General features: G+C 24.9%; 1 protein-coding gene and 1 long non-coding RNA gene across 2 annotated transcripts; both read right to left on the reverse strand.

Moving 5' to 3' along the window:
• Window positions 1-1,351: 1,351 nt before the first annotated feature.
• On the reverse strand, window positions 1,352-2,142 carry LOC135922460 (uncharacterized). Its single transcript, XM_065456827.1, has 7 exons — window positions 2,015-2,142; window positions 1,894-1,968; window positions 1,785-1,846; window positions 1,675-1,734; window positions 1,559-1,624; window positions 1,446-1,511; window positions 1,352-1,397 (listed from the first exon to the last, which is right to left on the reverse strand). Exons 1-5 carry the CDS (start codon window positions 2,106-2,108, stop codon window positions 1,589-1,591), a joined length of 327 nt encoding a protein of 108 aa, XP_065312899.1. The 5' UTR covers window positions 2,109-2,142; the 3' UTR covers window positions 1,352-1,397; window positions 1,446-1,511; window positions 1,559-1,588.
• A 14,084-nt stretch (window positions 2,143-16,226) lies between these two features.
• Window positions 16,227-16,547, reverse strand: LOC135923515 (uncharacterized). Its single transcript, XR_010571238.1, has 3 exons — window positions 16,428-16,547; window positions 16,338-16,392; window positions 16,227-16,296 (listed from the first exon to the last, which is right to left on the reverse strand). It is a non-coding gene; the product is annotated as an uncharacterized LOC135923515 (long non-coding RNA).
• Window positions 16,548-17,076: the final 529 nt, after the last annotated feature.

Raw genomic sequence — 17,076 nt, forward strand, 5'->3', positions numbered from 1 at the left:
CCTTTAACATGACCACTCATCGAGGGAGCTCCATCATATCCTTGGCCTCTCATCAAGTTTAAATTTAAATCTAGGCCTTGATGATGATATTATTTCTTTCGCTATAGTCTCCGATTTAGTGTCATGCAATGAGATAAATTGAACAAAGAGTTCCTTCATTTTAAATTCTCCTGACTCCAGATAGATAAACCTAATGGCTATAGATAGTTGCTCTATTGGCCACGTCAGATGTCTCATCAGCTAAAACACTAGAAAAAGGTGCTGCTTTCACCTTTCTTGAAATTTCATTTAAAATGAATTTATTGCATATAGAAATAATCTCATTTTGTATCGAAGGACTTAAATAAGTTGCATTTTTGGGAGAGTTAATAAAAAGATTTGTATAAGTTTCATTATTATCACATAATAGTTTTAACAATTCTTTAAAATTTCCTTCGTTATTATTGGAACATATTGTTGTTAATGGACCAGAGAATACTCTATGTGCCCTTAGTGCTAGGCCCTGCTTTCCTAACCAAATAATAGCATCAATAATTATCATTATTCTTTTTCTATCATTTGTAACTTTTTTCAATTTTTGTTCATCTAAGATTTTGGATATTGATATTTTTTTGTTATTTGCTATTGCCTTTAAAATGTCTATTATTTCGCATGAATTTATGTGATATGTGTTTTGTTGATGGGAATTAAAATTTTCTATGGCATCTTTCACCTAGTATACTCGGTACTTACCAATGTCTTAAGTTTTTGTAACCTTTACCAGCATATTTTGGCGAGAAAATAACGCACACCTTACAAAAAGCCCCTTGCTTTATGGCTGAGTAGGCAAGCCACTTATATTTTTTTAGCCATGAAAATTGGAATGTTAAATTTCTCATATTTAATGATACTGGAAACTTATAACCATTCCCTGGCTCCCAAATATTATCAATGGACCTTAATTTTTCATTATCATTATGAAAATTGTGGTGTACATAGGTTGCAATATCTTTTTGACAAAGGATGTCTATATTTTTTTTAAATTAAAAGTTCAATATGAACTGTTTTAAATATAATAAACCCAATGATCTTATTTCTTATAGCACTAATCAAAAACACCCCAAAAACCTTATCTGAGTTTGTTTAAAAAATTAGTTAACAAATATAAAATATATCTTGAATAAGTATAAGTGACAAAATAAAAATGAACTATATAATATAAAAATATTAAACAAAATATTATACCTTGATCAAGAAGTGAATCTTTCAAATTTGAGATGCCAAGATATGTTGGTGATTTAACTATTACAATATAATAAATATTAAAAAAAAATATTAACAAAATATTAAACCTTGATCAAGAAGATGAATAGTCTGATCTTGAAAATTTGAGATGGGAAGATATGTTGGTGATTGAACTATTACAATATAATATAAAAATATTAAACAAAATATTAAAGTTATACCTTGATCAAGAAGTTGAATAGTCTGATCTTGAAAATTTGAGATGGGAAGATATGTTAGTGATAGAACTATTACAATATAATGTAAAATAAAAATATTAAACAAAATATTATACCTTGATCAAGAAGTGGAATAGTCTGATCTTTCAAATTTGAGATGGGAAGATATGTTGGTGATTTAACTATTACAATATAATAAATATTAAAAAAAAATATTAACAAAATATTAAACCTTGATCAAAAAGATGCTGATCTTGAAAATTTGAGATGGGAAGATATGTTGGTGATTGAACTATTACAAAATAATATAAAAAAATATTAAACAAAATATTATAGTTATACCTTAATAAGTTGAATAGTCTGATCTTGAAATTTTGAGATGGGAAGATATGTTAGTGATTGAACTATTACAATATAATGTAAAATAAAAATATTAAACAAAATATTATACCTTGATCAAGAAGTGGAATAGTCTGATCTTTCAAATTTGCGATGGGAAGATATGATGGTGGTGATTGAACTCTTACTATATGATATAAAATTAAGTAAAAATATTAAAGAAAATATTATACCGTTATCATCACCATCAGGAAGATTTTCCAATGTAGTATTAGGTGTAGGATGTGATTTGTTGAAATATGAATAAATTAATGATTGTTTTCTCATATTGAAAATGAGAAATATATATTTTTATAAAATGGAATATGACAAACTAGACAACTTTTATGAAATGCAAAATAATATAAAATTTATTTAATAAATATAAAATTTATTTAATAAATATAAAAATAATCAAATGTTTTGTGTATATCTATTATTATTTATAATAAATTTAAAACACAAAATCAAGCGTTTATTAAGAATTTATTAAATTAAAATTAAAAAATTTTAAAAAGGGACCCCCCCTATGCCTACGCCACTGATCTATTATGTCTATGAATCTTTCAAGTATATTTTCAAATAATTTTAACATGATCTTGCTAACAAAGACATATTATTAATGTTTACGATTAACGCGTTCAAAATTTGTGAATTCCCTTTTTATTCTACATTCACTTGTACTGTACCTATCACTTGTATCGTCTTGCCATTGTAACCTGATAACTTTATTTGAACTTGATAATATTTTTAATGCCTGTTTTCTCAATCATGTATTCTTGTAGAATCAAAACATTTATTAAAAACTTAATTATTGTAGTTAAGAAAAAAATTACCATTTGGCTAAAATTTTATTAAATATATAGTTTTTCATAAGGAAGCAAATTATAACTCCTCTTTATTTATAGAAAATCTCAGTTAAAAGATTCACAAATTGTATTATCTCCTCATCCAATCCCCATTACAGTGAGGCGCTTACTTTGCATGATAGGTATTTAATTTAAATACGAATTATATGATAACTTTTGAAGGAAATAAATTATGTTTATGAGGTTATTCAAATATTTCTAACATTTATTAAAAACTTTATTATAATGTAGCTAAGAATAAAATGACCATTTGGCTAAAATTTTATTAAAATATAGTTTTTCTTAAGTAAACAAATTATACTCTTTATTTATAGCAAATTTCCATTATTGAAGATTCACAAATTGTATTATCTCCTCATCCAATCCCCAGTTCCAGTGAGGCGTTACTTTGCATGATGTATTTAATTTAAATAAAATTTATATAATAACTTTTGAAGGGAATAAATTATGAGGATATTCAAAGTCCAAGTCTTATTCGGCTATACAAAAAGAAGGAATCAAATGACCCATTTCCCTTCATATTATTTAGGATGACAAATATTTTGATTAATTTCATAATTGCTGTAGACCCATGTCAGCCATGTACAAATAAATTTCAATATCCTGTTACTCACAAGAGGTTTTAAATAATTAATTTTCATTAATTTTTTCGCATCCATTATTTCTATACCAGTATTTATTTTTTTACTTTTTAAACAGGAGCATGAATATAACCTATTATAGAAAAGTTAATATATATGGTTCCCTCAACCCCAGAAATTGGCTATCTTATAGCACTACTTTAGACAAATCTTTTGTCTATACTGTATTATGTTTGGTGGCCCTAATTCCAATACTTTTTGGACTCAACTTGGAGTAAATAATTCTAAAAACATTAAGCGTGACTTAGAGAGACACGAAGCATTTTCTCTTCTTAAAGATTGTGTTAAGCGTGACTTAGAGAGACACGAAGCATTTTCTCTTCTTAAAGATTGTGAATATGCAAACATGACTTGGCTTGCAAATAAGCGCATTCAAGATCATTTGCTATCAAATAAGCTTGATATAATTATGGAAAATCGTAATATAGTTCATAATATTATCGATGCCATTATGTACCTTATAAAATGTAATATAGCCTTTTGGGGTTCTAATTCGAATGAAGGTAATTTTATGTGTCTCATAAAATTAATGGCAAAAATGGTTCCAACTTTACGTGCATACATGGATAACAACGAAAAATTGTGGAGAAAAAAAATCAGATAAAATTTCGAGACCTTATATAAATTTATTGTCATATGGCCACGTGAAAAAAATAACTGAAATTATTAAGATAAAAATAACAAAAAGCATTATTCAAAAAATTAAAGAGAATCGTGCCTATAGCATCATATTAGATGGAACATATGATGTGTCTAAAAAAGAATGCAAAGCTTTGCTTGTACGGTATATAGAAGATGATCTGCATCTACATCCTGTAGAAAGGATCATACATGTTTTTATTTACAACATCAGAAACCAGTGGGAAAAATATAAAGAAACATGTTTTTTCTAAGTTTAATGATCTTGGTCTTCCTCTTAATTATTTGGTTGGACAAAGTATGAATGGTGCAGGGAATATGAGAGGTATACAAAGGAATGCAGGCTTTAATAATGAAAGAGGCTCCAAAAGCCATCTATATTTGGTGCCATGCACATCGGCTAAATTTAGAAGTTGCTCATGTTTGTGGATGCAAAATTGAAATGAAAAAGGCAATGGGAATATTAGATGAGTTATATAATTTTATGAATGGAGTTAGACGTCAAGGTGTGTTTGTTAAATATCAAATGAGAAAGTCCAAGAAATCTCTTAAAAGAATTAAAAACACAACAAGGTATTGCAAATGTTTAATTAAAGAGAAAAATAAAAATGTTTATGTATTTTCAAGAGATGTCAATCAGATTATTATGTTTGTAATAATATGTTTTTATTGTAAAAGTAATAATTTTATTCAGTCGGTGATTTTAAAAAATGAATTGTATATTTATGAATTGGAATTTGAATTATTTGATATCGAATTTTATGATTATACTGTTGGAATTTATTAGATTTTGAAATAGAGTGAAAAATTGAAATAAAATTATTTGTAGTGAAAAATTAAAAAATATTTTACAAGGTAAATAAAATATTTTAATAAAAGTTATATATTTTCAGAAATTGGTCATCATCCTACAAATCTGTAGAAATCTTTTTAGATGTTTATGAACATATTTTAGCATCATTAGTTGAATTAAAAGATTCTAATGACCCAAGCACCTCTTCCATTGCCGATGGATTATTATCCAGAATTAAGGATGAAAATTTTATATTAAGTCTATTTATTTTGAAAGAAATATTGAAATGTACACATGAGGCTTGTATTGAAATGCAAGCAGTTGGTAATGATTTGGCTATGGTAACCAAATTAATACAACATACAAAAAATGAATTACAAAAACTAAATTAGTTACTATTTGTATATATAATTTTAAAATATAGCTAATGGAGACAACATTTTTTTAAATTACATTCCTTATCTACTAGTTTTTTGAAGAAGAATAATGTAATAACTGATTTGTATAATATGAAATCAATATTCAAATTGGATCAAACAGAATTCAATAATTATGTTGAACAAAAAAAACAAGTTGAATAAATTAAAAATTTTAAATTATTATTTATTTTTATAGATATAAAATGGAAATATTTTTCCCTGTGCTAAATGCAATACCACCTAAATGATCGATTTAATTATGATTGTTTAAATTTTTTATCACAAATATCCATTTTTACTCCTCTGTAATTATGGATAATGAAAAAATAGAAGGATGGCAAATATCCGAAATTTGTCATACTTATCAATTGGATGTCCAAAACATTGTTGATGAATATAATGATTTTCGCTCTTTATATTTGGAGTCTCAATCAATCATTTTTTACGAAGATTTTTTGAAAGTTAAAAAGATGGACGCGTTATATATTGATGAAAGTAATTTATTGATATTTTATTTGTAATTGTATATAATTAAAGGTATTGGAAAAGATAAAACTACCGAAGATAATATCAATAGCGAAATCATGACCAAAATAAAAAAAATGGATAAAATACTCTTTTATATTTCCATACCAACTTTTAAATCAATTAAATTCTTATTCTAATTTAAATTTATTATATAAATATTTATTAACCCTTCCTACAACTTCCTGTTTAGCCGAAAGAGCCATGAGTAAAGTAAAAATAAACAAAACTCGAATGCGGAATAAAATTTCGGACCCATTTTTAGAAAATTTACTGTTAATATCCAGCGAAATAGATGTTTTTGAAAAATTTACAATAATGATATTATAACACAATTTGCATTAACATCTATAAGGTTATCCAAATTATTAATAAAATAAGTTATGTATCTTTTTCACAGCGAATATATACGCTTTTAAAAAATAAAAATTATTTTATAATTTCAATGCAAAATATACTATAATTCATTTTATTCTAATATTTTATATAATAACTCTATTACAATCATGTTTTTAATTAATTAAAAGGTAATATAGGTATGTGGAATTAAGCTAAATATACCTATTTAAAATTACTCGTCTTATATTTTTTACAATATTTTAGATCTTTTTTATAGAAATATTAATATGTTATCTCATTTAATTCACTTATATATATTCTTGAAAATAAAGTGAATATCAACCAAATTATGAAAAGATTGCATTATTTAAATATAAGTTGATTATCCCCTACAAATTTTTAAAAATTTTTTTCCCTGGATTTTTTTTAGGTGGGTGTGGGTAGATTTTGGAGGGGGTTTGCCTCCATCAAATTTTCTGCCATATAGACTCTAGAATGTCACCGAATAAAAAAAAATGGACATTCTTCTTTTTCTAAATAAATTTCGATTTATAGATTGTATTTATTTTTGTTATTAATATGGATTATGAAATAAGAGAAATAAATAGAATGAATTCAAAAAAGTGTGAAATTATAGCAATAGTTTTGAAAAATTAAAAAAAATTGTGAATTATCGGGCGTGACGGGCCTGAATCAAAATATTGCTTGACGTGAGCGGGTGGGTCGGGTCGGAAATTTTTTAGTGGTAAGCGTGAGTTGGCGTGAATTTGTTTTATTGCCACCGTGAGCGAGCGGGCTGTGAATAAAAAATTAGGCCCGCGCCCACCTCTGATATTCCTCTATTATATAGAATTAGTTACAAAATACTAGATAAAATTCCACTTTTACAGACATATTTGACTGTTAGAAAATATATTACAGTTAATATTTTAACAAATTTTACTAATCAATGCTCTTGATAATAAATATAGCAACAATTTGCATTCAATTATTTAACATCATCTATTTATTTTAAATAAAAATGATATTTAAAATTAATCTTCATAATTCATCCCACAATGTCTTTAAAGATATTTTCTGATGTCCTTATCAATATTTTATAGTTTTCTGTAAAATATATATCGATATATTGGTAAAAATTACTTGATTGTTATGATAATTGAAAAAAAATAGATATACTGTAAATCTACGACATATAATATTCCGGTATGTCTAAATACTGTGTTGCTAAACTGTCTTGCTAAAAATCAATTAATTATAATCAATCATAATTTGATGATATAATATCTTTTAAAAAAAAAATTTTCAAAACCATTTTTTTTATTTTACATAAATCAATTTTAATTTATTAAAAAATTGATATTAAATATCAAATAATTTAAAATTCTATTTTTACTTAATATTATTGGAAAAAAAATATATTTACTAGCTTATTACAACTTATATTTTATTTTTCAATTACAAAATTTAACAAATTTATATCCATAGGAGGGCGTTAAATACATAAATATGAAAATATATTCTTAGGAAACCAGAATAAATATTGGATAGGGCTTTTTTTGTATTTGGGTGTAAATACAAAAACCTAAAAAAAAATTAAAAAATAGAGGTTTCTTTGAGATTTAATTAATGATTAGGTTTAGAAGCGAAAAATAGTAGAAAGTTTGTAAGGAACATATTGCTGGCGTTATTGTTCAAAATCTCTTCATTTTTGATTTATACGTGTATATTTAGGTGTTAAACATCATCCTAAAAAATATTTTGAAAATATTATGATTTGACCGAATGGCGAGCTCAAAACCGACCACTTACTAAATATTCGATCTACCAAATTTGGTAGTAATATTATTTGGAAAATGTTCATTTTTCGTTAATTTATCTATAAATACGTGCAAATCATTATCCCAAAAAATATTTTATAAATATCGTGATTTGACAGAAAACCGATTTGAAACCGGCTCAATGACTAAATATGTCTTGCTGGCGTTATACATGGAAAATCTCTTCATTTTTGGTTTATACGTGAACAATAACGTGTTAAGCATTATCCTAATTAATTTTTTGAAAATATTATGATTTGACCGAATGGCGAGCTCAAAACCGACCACTTACTAAATATTCGATCTACCAAATTTGGTAGTAATATTATTTGGAAAATGTTCATTTTTGGTTAATTTATCTATAAATACGTGCAAATCATTATCCCAAAAAATATTTTAAAAATATCGTGATTTGACCGATAACCGATTTGAAGAAATACTGTCTTGCTGGGGTTATACATAGAAAATTCTTCATTTTTGGTTTATACGTGAAAAATAACGTGTTAAGCATTATCCTAAATAATTTTTTGAAAATATTATGATTTGACCGAATGCCGAGCCTAAAACCGACCACTTACTAAATATTCGATCTACCAAATTTGGTAGTAATATTATTTGGAAAATGTTCATTTTTGGTTAATTTATCTATAAATACGTGCAAATCATTATCCCAAAAAATATTTAAAAAATATCGTGATTTGACCGATAACCGATTTGAAACCGAAATACTGCTTTGCTGGCGTTATCCATAGAAAATTCTTTATCTTAATAAATATTTTATTTTTTATCTATTATATAATATCATATTAATCCAAAAAATAAAATATAATTTTATTAAATTAATGTCGATAAAAGACATTTGATACAATAATTATACCAAAAACAAAAGCGAAAAATAAATATAATTAAACGAGGATCAGATATCCCTAGTATTTTCATCTATATATATATCATCATTTCCTCACATATTTTAAAAAATATTTAACAAAATAGAAATTATGAATAATCAATTAAATTATGCGTTGTAAAAAAAATATTTTAAAAAAATTTGGTATTTGTGATGATATGAATAAAAATTAAAAAAAATTAATATTTGTATGCGATGTCAATAAAAAAAATTTAAAAAAATTTGGTATTTGTGACGATATGAATGAATAAAAGTTACAAAAAATTAATATTTAAAAAATTTGGTATTTGTGACGATATGAATAAAAATTAAAAATTAAATTAATATTTGCATGCGATGTGAATAAATTTTTTTTTAAAACTATGATTAGGATGAAGCATTGTTTCGATACAAAAATCTATTGTAAAATTAAAAAATTGATTTGATATATATGAAAAAGAGTACGACGATTAGGGCCTTATTATTTTTCAATTTTAATTTTTTTTATTGATACTGTTCTATTTTTTTTTATTCTAATTTTTTGACATGGTTTTTTAGAATTTTTAGGCTTTAAAAGTATTAATTCCACGCATGATGACATGACATTTTCTCTTTCCCGTTTTTTACTTCCTTTTATTAAATTTTTTACCTCTTTTTTTTTATCTTCCTCACTAAATTTCTCCCAAATTGATAAATCTATCTGAAATGACTTATACCCCTCAGCCAAATAATATTTTCCTTTTCCTATCAAAGCTCTTTCGAGATCTTTTTCTCGTATTTGTACTTTATTATATATTATATCAATTAAATTAATTAAATTACTTGATTGCCAATTTGTATAACTTTTAAATACATTATAATTTTATTTTTTATTGGGATAAACACATGATGTACAAATTTTTTCTAAATAAATGTTAATATATTCTATAAAAAAATAGTAGTGATTATTTTCGTAAATTATTAAGTTTATCAAAAAAAATCTCATCAGAATTGGAAAATATCAAGCCATTGTTACCAAAAATTAAAAATATTATTTTATTTCTTATTACTTCGGGAACCCCCTCTTTATCTCTCAAATAATTTTTAATAATTTCTTTTATATGTCTTGTGCATAATAATTGAACAGAATTCGGAAAATTTTGTTTTATGGAGGTATGTAGAGCTTTTTCATCATCTGTCCCAAAAATTATATTGTTTTTATTAATTAGATTTTTTTAAAAAATTCCCTCTAAATCTGAAAAGAAATTATTATAAGTTTGATAATCTGCATTCCCATGCAAATAAACTGGGCCGAGAAAAATTGGATAGTCATTAGTAGACCCAAGTTTGATAGACTTATGCTTACTGAAGCCGTAACATATAAATCACTGAGATTAAATGTACGATCGAAACCAAGGATTGATGGATTATTTTCTGCACACATAATTTTATATTTTTTATCATTAAGGGTGTATAAAGAATAATAGAAGTAATTTTATTTTTTCTATGTATTACACTTTGTACAAAAGGGTGCTTTTCAATATTAGAAATTATATTTAATATATTATCAGAAAAATTATTTGAACAAACTATTTTATTTTTTCGATTGATATTATATTTTACATTTCGGAGCTGCTTAATATTATGAGGACTCGTTTTAAAATCATTATTTATAATTAAATTTTTATATAATTTAGGAATTTTTTCAGTGAATACTTTTCTCAATTTCCCTTAAAATAGTTGGATGGGTACGTATATACTCTTTTTCATATTTATCTTCATTTATAACATTTACTGGATAAAAACCTAGATATTCAACTAAAACACGTTTTTTAAATTAAGTTTAGAGGTATTATCAAATTTATTTAAAATACTAATTTTTCTTTTATAGTTTTCATCCCTTTTTAAATAAGTATAATATATATTATATATAAACATGTAACTTTTATCTGGTGATTTAAGTATTATGTCATAGGTTTATTATGCCTCCTAGTATACTTGCAAAGGCAATTATTATTAAAAACATATGGGCCTAATATATTATTTTTATCTAAGAAATAAATATTTTTTTTTAAACTGGATTTGACACTATTCCAAGCACCACAATCATCAACATATGCATTGCGATATCCAATATTTTTTATATTATTAGTATTATTAATTATATAATATTTATTATTTTTGATACATATTGGTATAGAATTTAAAATATTTTTAGGATCTAGTAAAAGCTGTAATACCTGTGTAGTCTCGATAAATGAATTTTTTAAGATGATATTACTACTATCGCATGGTAAAAAATTTTTATTTTGTGAAGAGTTTGATGATAAAATGTTTTTTATTGAAAAATTAGTGAATTTTTGTTTATTAGTATATTTATTATCATTAATTGGGGAAAATTTTATATTATTTAAATTTGATTTTATAGGTGTAAATTCATGCGATTCTTTAATAGATTTATTATCATAATTATCATTAATTGGAGAAAATTTTATATTATTTAAATTTAATTTTATAGGTATAAATTTAGGCGATTCGTTAATAGATTTTGTTTTTTGGGATAATGATTTGCACGTATTTATAGATAAATTAACCAAAAATGAACATTTTACAAATAATATTACTACCAAATTTGGTAGATCGAATATTTAGTAAGTGGTCGGTTTTAGGCTCGGCATTCGGTCAAATCATAATATTTTCAAAAAATTAATTAGGATAATGTTTAACACCTAAATATACACGTATAAACCAAAAATGAAGAGATTTTCTATGTATAACCCCAGCAAGACAGTATTTCGGTTTCAAATCGGTTATCGGTCAAATCACGATATTTTTAAAATATTTTTTGGGATAATGATTTGCACGTATTTATAGATAAATTAACCAAAAATAAACATTTTCCAAATAATATTACTACCAAATTTGGTAGATCGAATATTTAATAATTGGTCGGTTTTAAGCTCGGCATTCGGTCAAATCATAATATTTTTAAAATATTTTTTAGGATAATGTTTAACACCTAAATATACACGTATAAACCAAAAATGAAGAGATTTTCTATGTATAACCCCAGCAAGACAGTATTTCGGTTTCAAATCGATTATCGGTCAAATCACGATATTTTTAAAATATTTTTGGGATAAAGATTTGCACGTATTTATAGATAAATTAACCAAAAATAAACATTTTCCAAATAATATTACTACCAAATTTGGTAGATCGAATATTTAATAATTGGTCGGTTTTAAGCTTGGCATTCGGTCAAATCATAATATTTTTAAAATATTTTTTAGGATAATGTTTAACACCTAAATATACACGTATAAACCAAAAATGAAAAGATTTTCTATGTATAACTCCAGCAATTTCGGTTTCAAATCGGTTATCAGTCAAATCACGATATTTTTAAAATATTTTTTGGGATAATGATTTGCACGTATTTATAGATAAATTAACCAAAAATGAACATTTTCCAAATAATATTACTACCAAATTTGGTAGATCGAATATTTAGTAAGTGGTCGGTTTTGAGCTCGCCATTTGGTCAAATCATAATATTTTCAAAATATTTTTTAGGATAATGTTTAACACCTAAATATACACGTATAAATCAAAAATGAAGAGATTTTCTATGTATAACTCCAGCAAGACAGTATTTCGGTTTCAAATCGGTTATCGGTCAAATCACGATATTTTTAAAATATTTTTTGGGATAATGATTTGCACGTATTTATAGATAAATTAACCAAAAATGAACATTTTCCAAATAATATTACTACCAAATTTGGTAGATCGAATATTTAGTAAGTGGTCGGTTTTAGGCTCGGCATTCGGTCAAATCATAATATTTTCAAAAAATTATTTAGGATAATGCTTAACACGTTATTTTTCACGTATAAACCAAAAATGAAGAATTTTCTATGTATAACCCCAGCAAGACAGTATTTCTTCAAATCGGTTATCGGTCAAATCACGATATTTTTAAAATATTTTTTGGGATAATGATTTGCACGTATTTATAGATAAATTAACCAAAAATGAACATTTTCCAAATAATATTACTACCAAATTTGGTAGATCGAATATTTAGTAAGTGGTCGGTTTTGAGCTCGCCATTCGGTCAAATCATAATATTTTCAAAAAATTAATTAGGATAATGCTTAACACGTTATTGTTCACGTATAAACCAAAAATGAAGAGATTTTCCATGTATAACGCCAGCATGACATATTTAGTCATTGAGCCGGTTTCAAATCGGTTTTCTGTCAAATCACGATATTTATAAAATATTTTTTGGGATAATGATTTGCACGTATTTATAGATAAATTAACGAAAAATGAACATTTTCCAAATAATATTACTACCAAATTTGGTAGATCGAATATTTAGTAAGTGGTCGGTTTTGAGCTCGCCATTCGGTCAAATCATAATATTTTCAAAATATTTTTTAGGATAATGTTAAACACCTAAATATACACATATAAATCAAAAATGAAGAGATTTTGAACAATAACGCCATCAATATGTTCCTTACAAACTTTCTACTATTTTTCGCTTCTAAACCTAATCATTAATTAAATCTCAAAGAAACCTCTATTTTTTAATTTTTTTTTAGGTTTTTCACATGTATTTACACCCAAATACAAAAAAGCGCTATCCAATATTTATTCTGGTTTCCTAAGAATATATTTTCATATTTATGTATTTAACGCCATCTTATGGATATAAATTTGTTAAATTTTGTAATTGAAAAATAAAATATAAGTTGTAAAAGCTAGTAAATATATTTTTTTCCAATAAAATTAAGTAAAATTAGAATTTTAAATTATTTGATATTTATTATCAATTTGTTAATTAATTAAAAATTGAATTATGTAAAATAAAAAAAATGTTTTTGAAAAATTTTTTTTTAAAGATATTATATCATCAAATTATGATTAATTGCTTTTTAGCAAGACAGTATTTAGTCATACCTCGTTAATATGAGCATTGAATTTTAACATTAGATATCGATTATATGAAATAACATAACGATTATCCATAGGTTTACCGGAAAGAATTGTAATACCGTTAGCTCGCCTTTTATAATATGGATACCCATCAATATTTGGTCTTGTTTCCATTTGAAAATCCTTAGGAAATTTTTTGGTACATATCCCATTTTCCATGCAAGGCGATTTGGGGTTAAATATCCCGCAAGGACCATGTATCATAAAATGGGTAACAATCTGAAAAAGTTTAGGTTCGAGAATTTTATCTGGCATTTCGGCACAAACAAATTTATCTATAGCTTGAGATGTTTCAATTTTGCTATCTAAGTTTAAAATAAGAAGTATATGGGCATGAGGCAAACCTCTTTTTTGGAACTCGATTGTATATAGCCATAGATTTACCAAATAAATTTTTTTTATTTATATCTAACAATAATTCATTTAATTTCAATTTAAAAACACGGGCTATTAAATCTGGTCTATCTGTAGGACTTTGCCCCGGAAATAGATTTTCCTTAATTTCACGCCAATTAGGATTGCATGTAAAAGTAATAAACAAATCAGGTTTGCCAAATTTGAGCACAATGGCCATTGCATCGTGATAGAGTTCTCGCATATTTCTTTGAGAACCTTGAAAAGATGATGGTAATATTACTGCTTTACCGGGAATTATATTGTTTGACCTTGTTTACAAGTAGTCCATTAATCCAGAATATTCATCTATTCGTAATTTTGGCTGATTTTGTCTAATAAAATTTAAATTATTCGCCTCGACCTGTAAATAGGAATCAACAATATATTGTTGTGATAATATCCCGCAAAAAGGATTGGGTTGAATTCATTTTCACGAATTGCTAATCTAAATATTTTAAACTGTAGTAGTGAGATATTTGCCCTTGTACGCCCTGTATCTTCACTCTTTAAATCTGGTTTCCAACCAGGGTCACCAAAAGGAAATAATAGAGGATATACCATTGGATCAAGATTAGGGCTTAATATATTTATCAGATCACTACCATCAACTCGAGGATAGACCTTGATATCCCGTTTAAATGGGGGTTCACCATCATCATTTGTAAAAATCATAGCTACTTCATCTTATGAGTAAATTTATGCCCTAATTTTGCGTAACATATTAATTTACTATGTTATTTATATATATTTTAAATTATCTATATTATTTTATATAGATAAGCAATATACCTAGGAATCCAATCTTATTTTCTATTTATTTTAGGATAAGTCCATTTCAATTAAATCTAACAGAGACAGAGAAAGGATCAAATTTAAAAATATAATTTACATCTATACAAACAAAATGATTATATTATTCATTTGCCTCCAACTATTCTCATTTCTAAAAAGGTTTTATATTTTGTTTAATTATTATTTATTGCTATTTAAATATTAATTTTTTTAAATTTAACTTTTTTGTTTAATTATTATTTATTGCTATTTAAAATATTAATTTTTTTAAATTTAACTTTTTACAAAAGAATAGTTGAAAGCAAATGAGTAATTAAATTATTTTGTTTTAGAATAATAGATGTAAATTTTATATTATTGAGATCCTTTCTCTGTTGTGAGATATAATTTAAATTGACTTATCTTAAAATAAATGTATAAAAAAGAATATCATATTTTTTTGAAAAGATAGGATTCCTAGGTATATGAGAATTTATTGTTATTCTTATCTATATAAAATAATATAGATAACTTAATATATAAATAACATAGTAAATTATTATGTCACAAAAAAATAAGTTATAAATTTACTTATGAACAAATTATTACATATCCTTTATTGGTTGAATTTTAAAAAAAATGAATATTAAATTAAAAAGAATATGGAAAATAAGGTTACCTCTTTTATTGAAAGGATAGGATTATTAGGTTAAAGAGAATTTGTATTTTTTATTGGTATTCATCTATCTAGTTAAAATTTACCTATAAAAATTAAAAATTTAAATAGTCAGATAAAAGGAAGAATCCATACTTATGACTCATAGATTCTTGAACTTGGTTAAGAGTCAATAGTAGGTTAGGCAGTGCTAATTATATTTAGCCCATCATTAGTAATTTTAATTTATGTGTACAATAAAAAATCATTTGAACTAAATTTTTACTCATTTATTTGCAATTTTAGAAAAATTTTAAAATAACCCCTGATCTTAATAAATATAAATTTCTGAATAAGATCCCATTAAATAGGAAAATTTCTAATTATCCAACATTGAATAAAGGAGAAAATTATTCCCCATTAATCTTGATGGGCTATCAGCTAGTTTAATATATAATGATACCAAATGTTAAATTTATACATAAATTCAAGAATTAAAATAGTCTTTAAATAAATATCTTATTCCTCTTGAATTTTTCATAATCAATAATATATTTTACAGGCATTTTCAACTGAGCACTTTATAGATTTAGAATTAATGGCAAACTTATCAGTAGTTATGCCAAATGTGCATTCAATCACTATAACTTATAATGTTTTGCTTCTGGACTGGTATTTTTCATAGGATAAGGTTTCATAGTTTTTTAAGGTGTTTGATATTGGTTTTTCTAACTCTAAAATAATTAAAAATTATTTATTAATATTAAAAATTTACTTTGATATAAAGTGCTTACCATCTAATGAGCCAGGTCAAAATATTTTTGTGCAATCTAAAAATATATTAATATATCTAAATTTATAATACCTTCTCCCAATGTTCTCTAGTTGGAACTGGCATATGAATAACTTTTAAAGTTTTCCATATGGCATCACATACCTCTGGAATGATGGAAACTTTGCTTATTCTGCTTTTTAACTTGGTTTGTTTTTTCTTATATTGGTAGTTGGATTTTGTTGAAAAATCTAATAAAAATAATATAATTATATATAAGAACTGAAAAAATTATACTTGGTTGCTGGATACCATTGCTTTGATATGAGTGAATGAAATGGCAAGTGTATGAATGCTGATCTTGGTAAGGTGATTACTATTGGACCGATTAAGCTATAATTATTTTTATTGGACAAATATGTTTTAAAAGAAAATTATTGGCTAAATTTGATTGACGTTTTTGAGGATTATATATAGATTATATATATAAACCGTAATTGAAAAATTATAAAATAAATGTGAATTATAAAATATAAAGTGGATATAACCACGATATGAATCACTTAATTGACCCAAAATTGAAATTTGAATTTTTTGAGCCTTTAAAATTTATATATAAAGTATAAAAAATTTAAATGTTGGAAATCTATATTATAATTTTCCGATGTCCTCACTACGCCATCGTGACGTCATGTCATCGCTACTTCATGTTATCTCTACGTCATGTCATCGCTATGTCCTG

This window comes from Gordionus sp. m RMFG-2023, chromosome 1 (assembly GCF_954871325.1).
Source record: "Gordionus sp. m RMFG-2023 chromosome 1, tfGorSpeb1-WG-v2, whole genome shotgun sequence".
NCBI classification, from domain to species: Eukaryota; Metazoa; Nematomorpha; class Gordioida; order Chordodea; family Parachordodidae; genus Gordionus; species Gordionus sp. m RMFG-2023.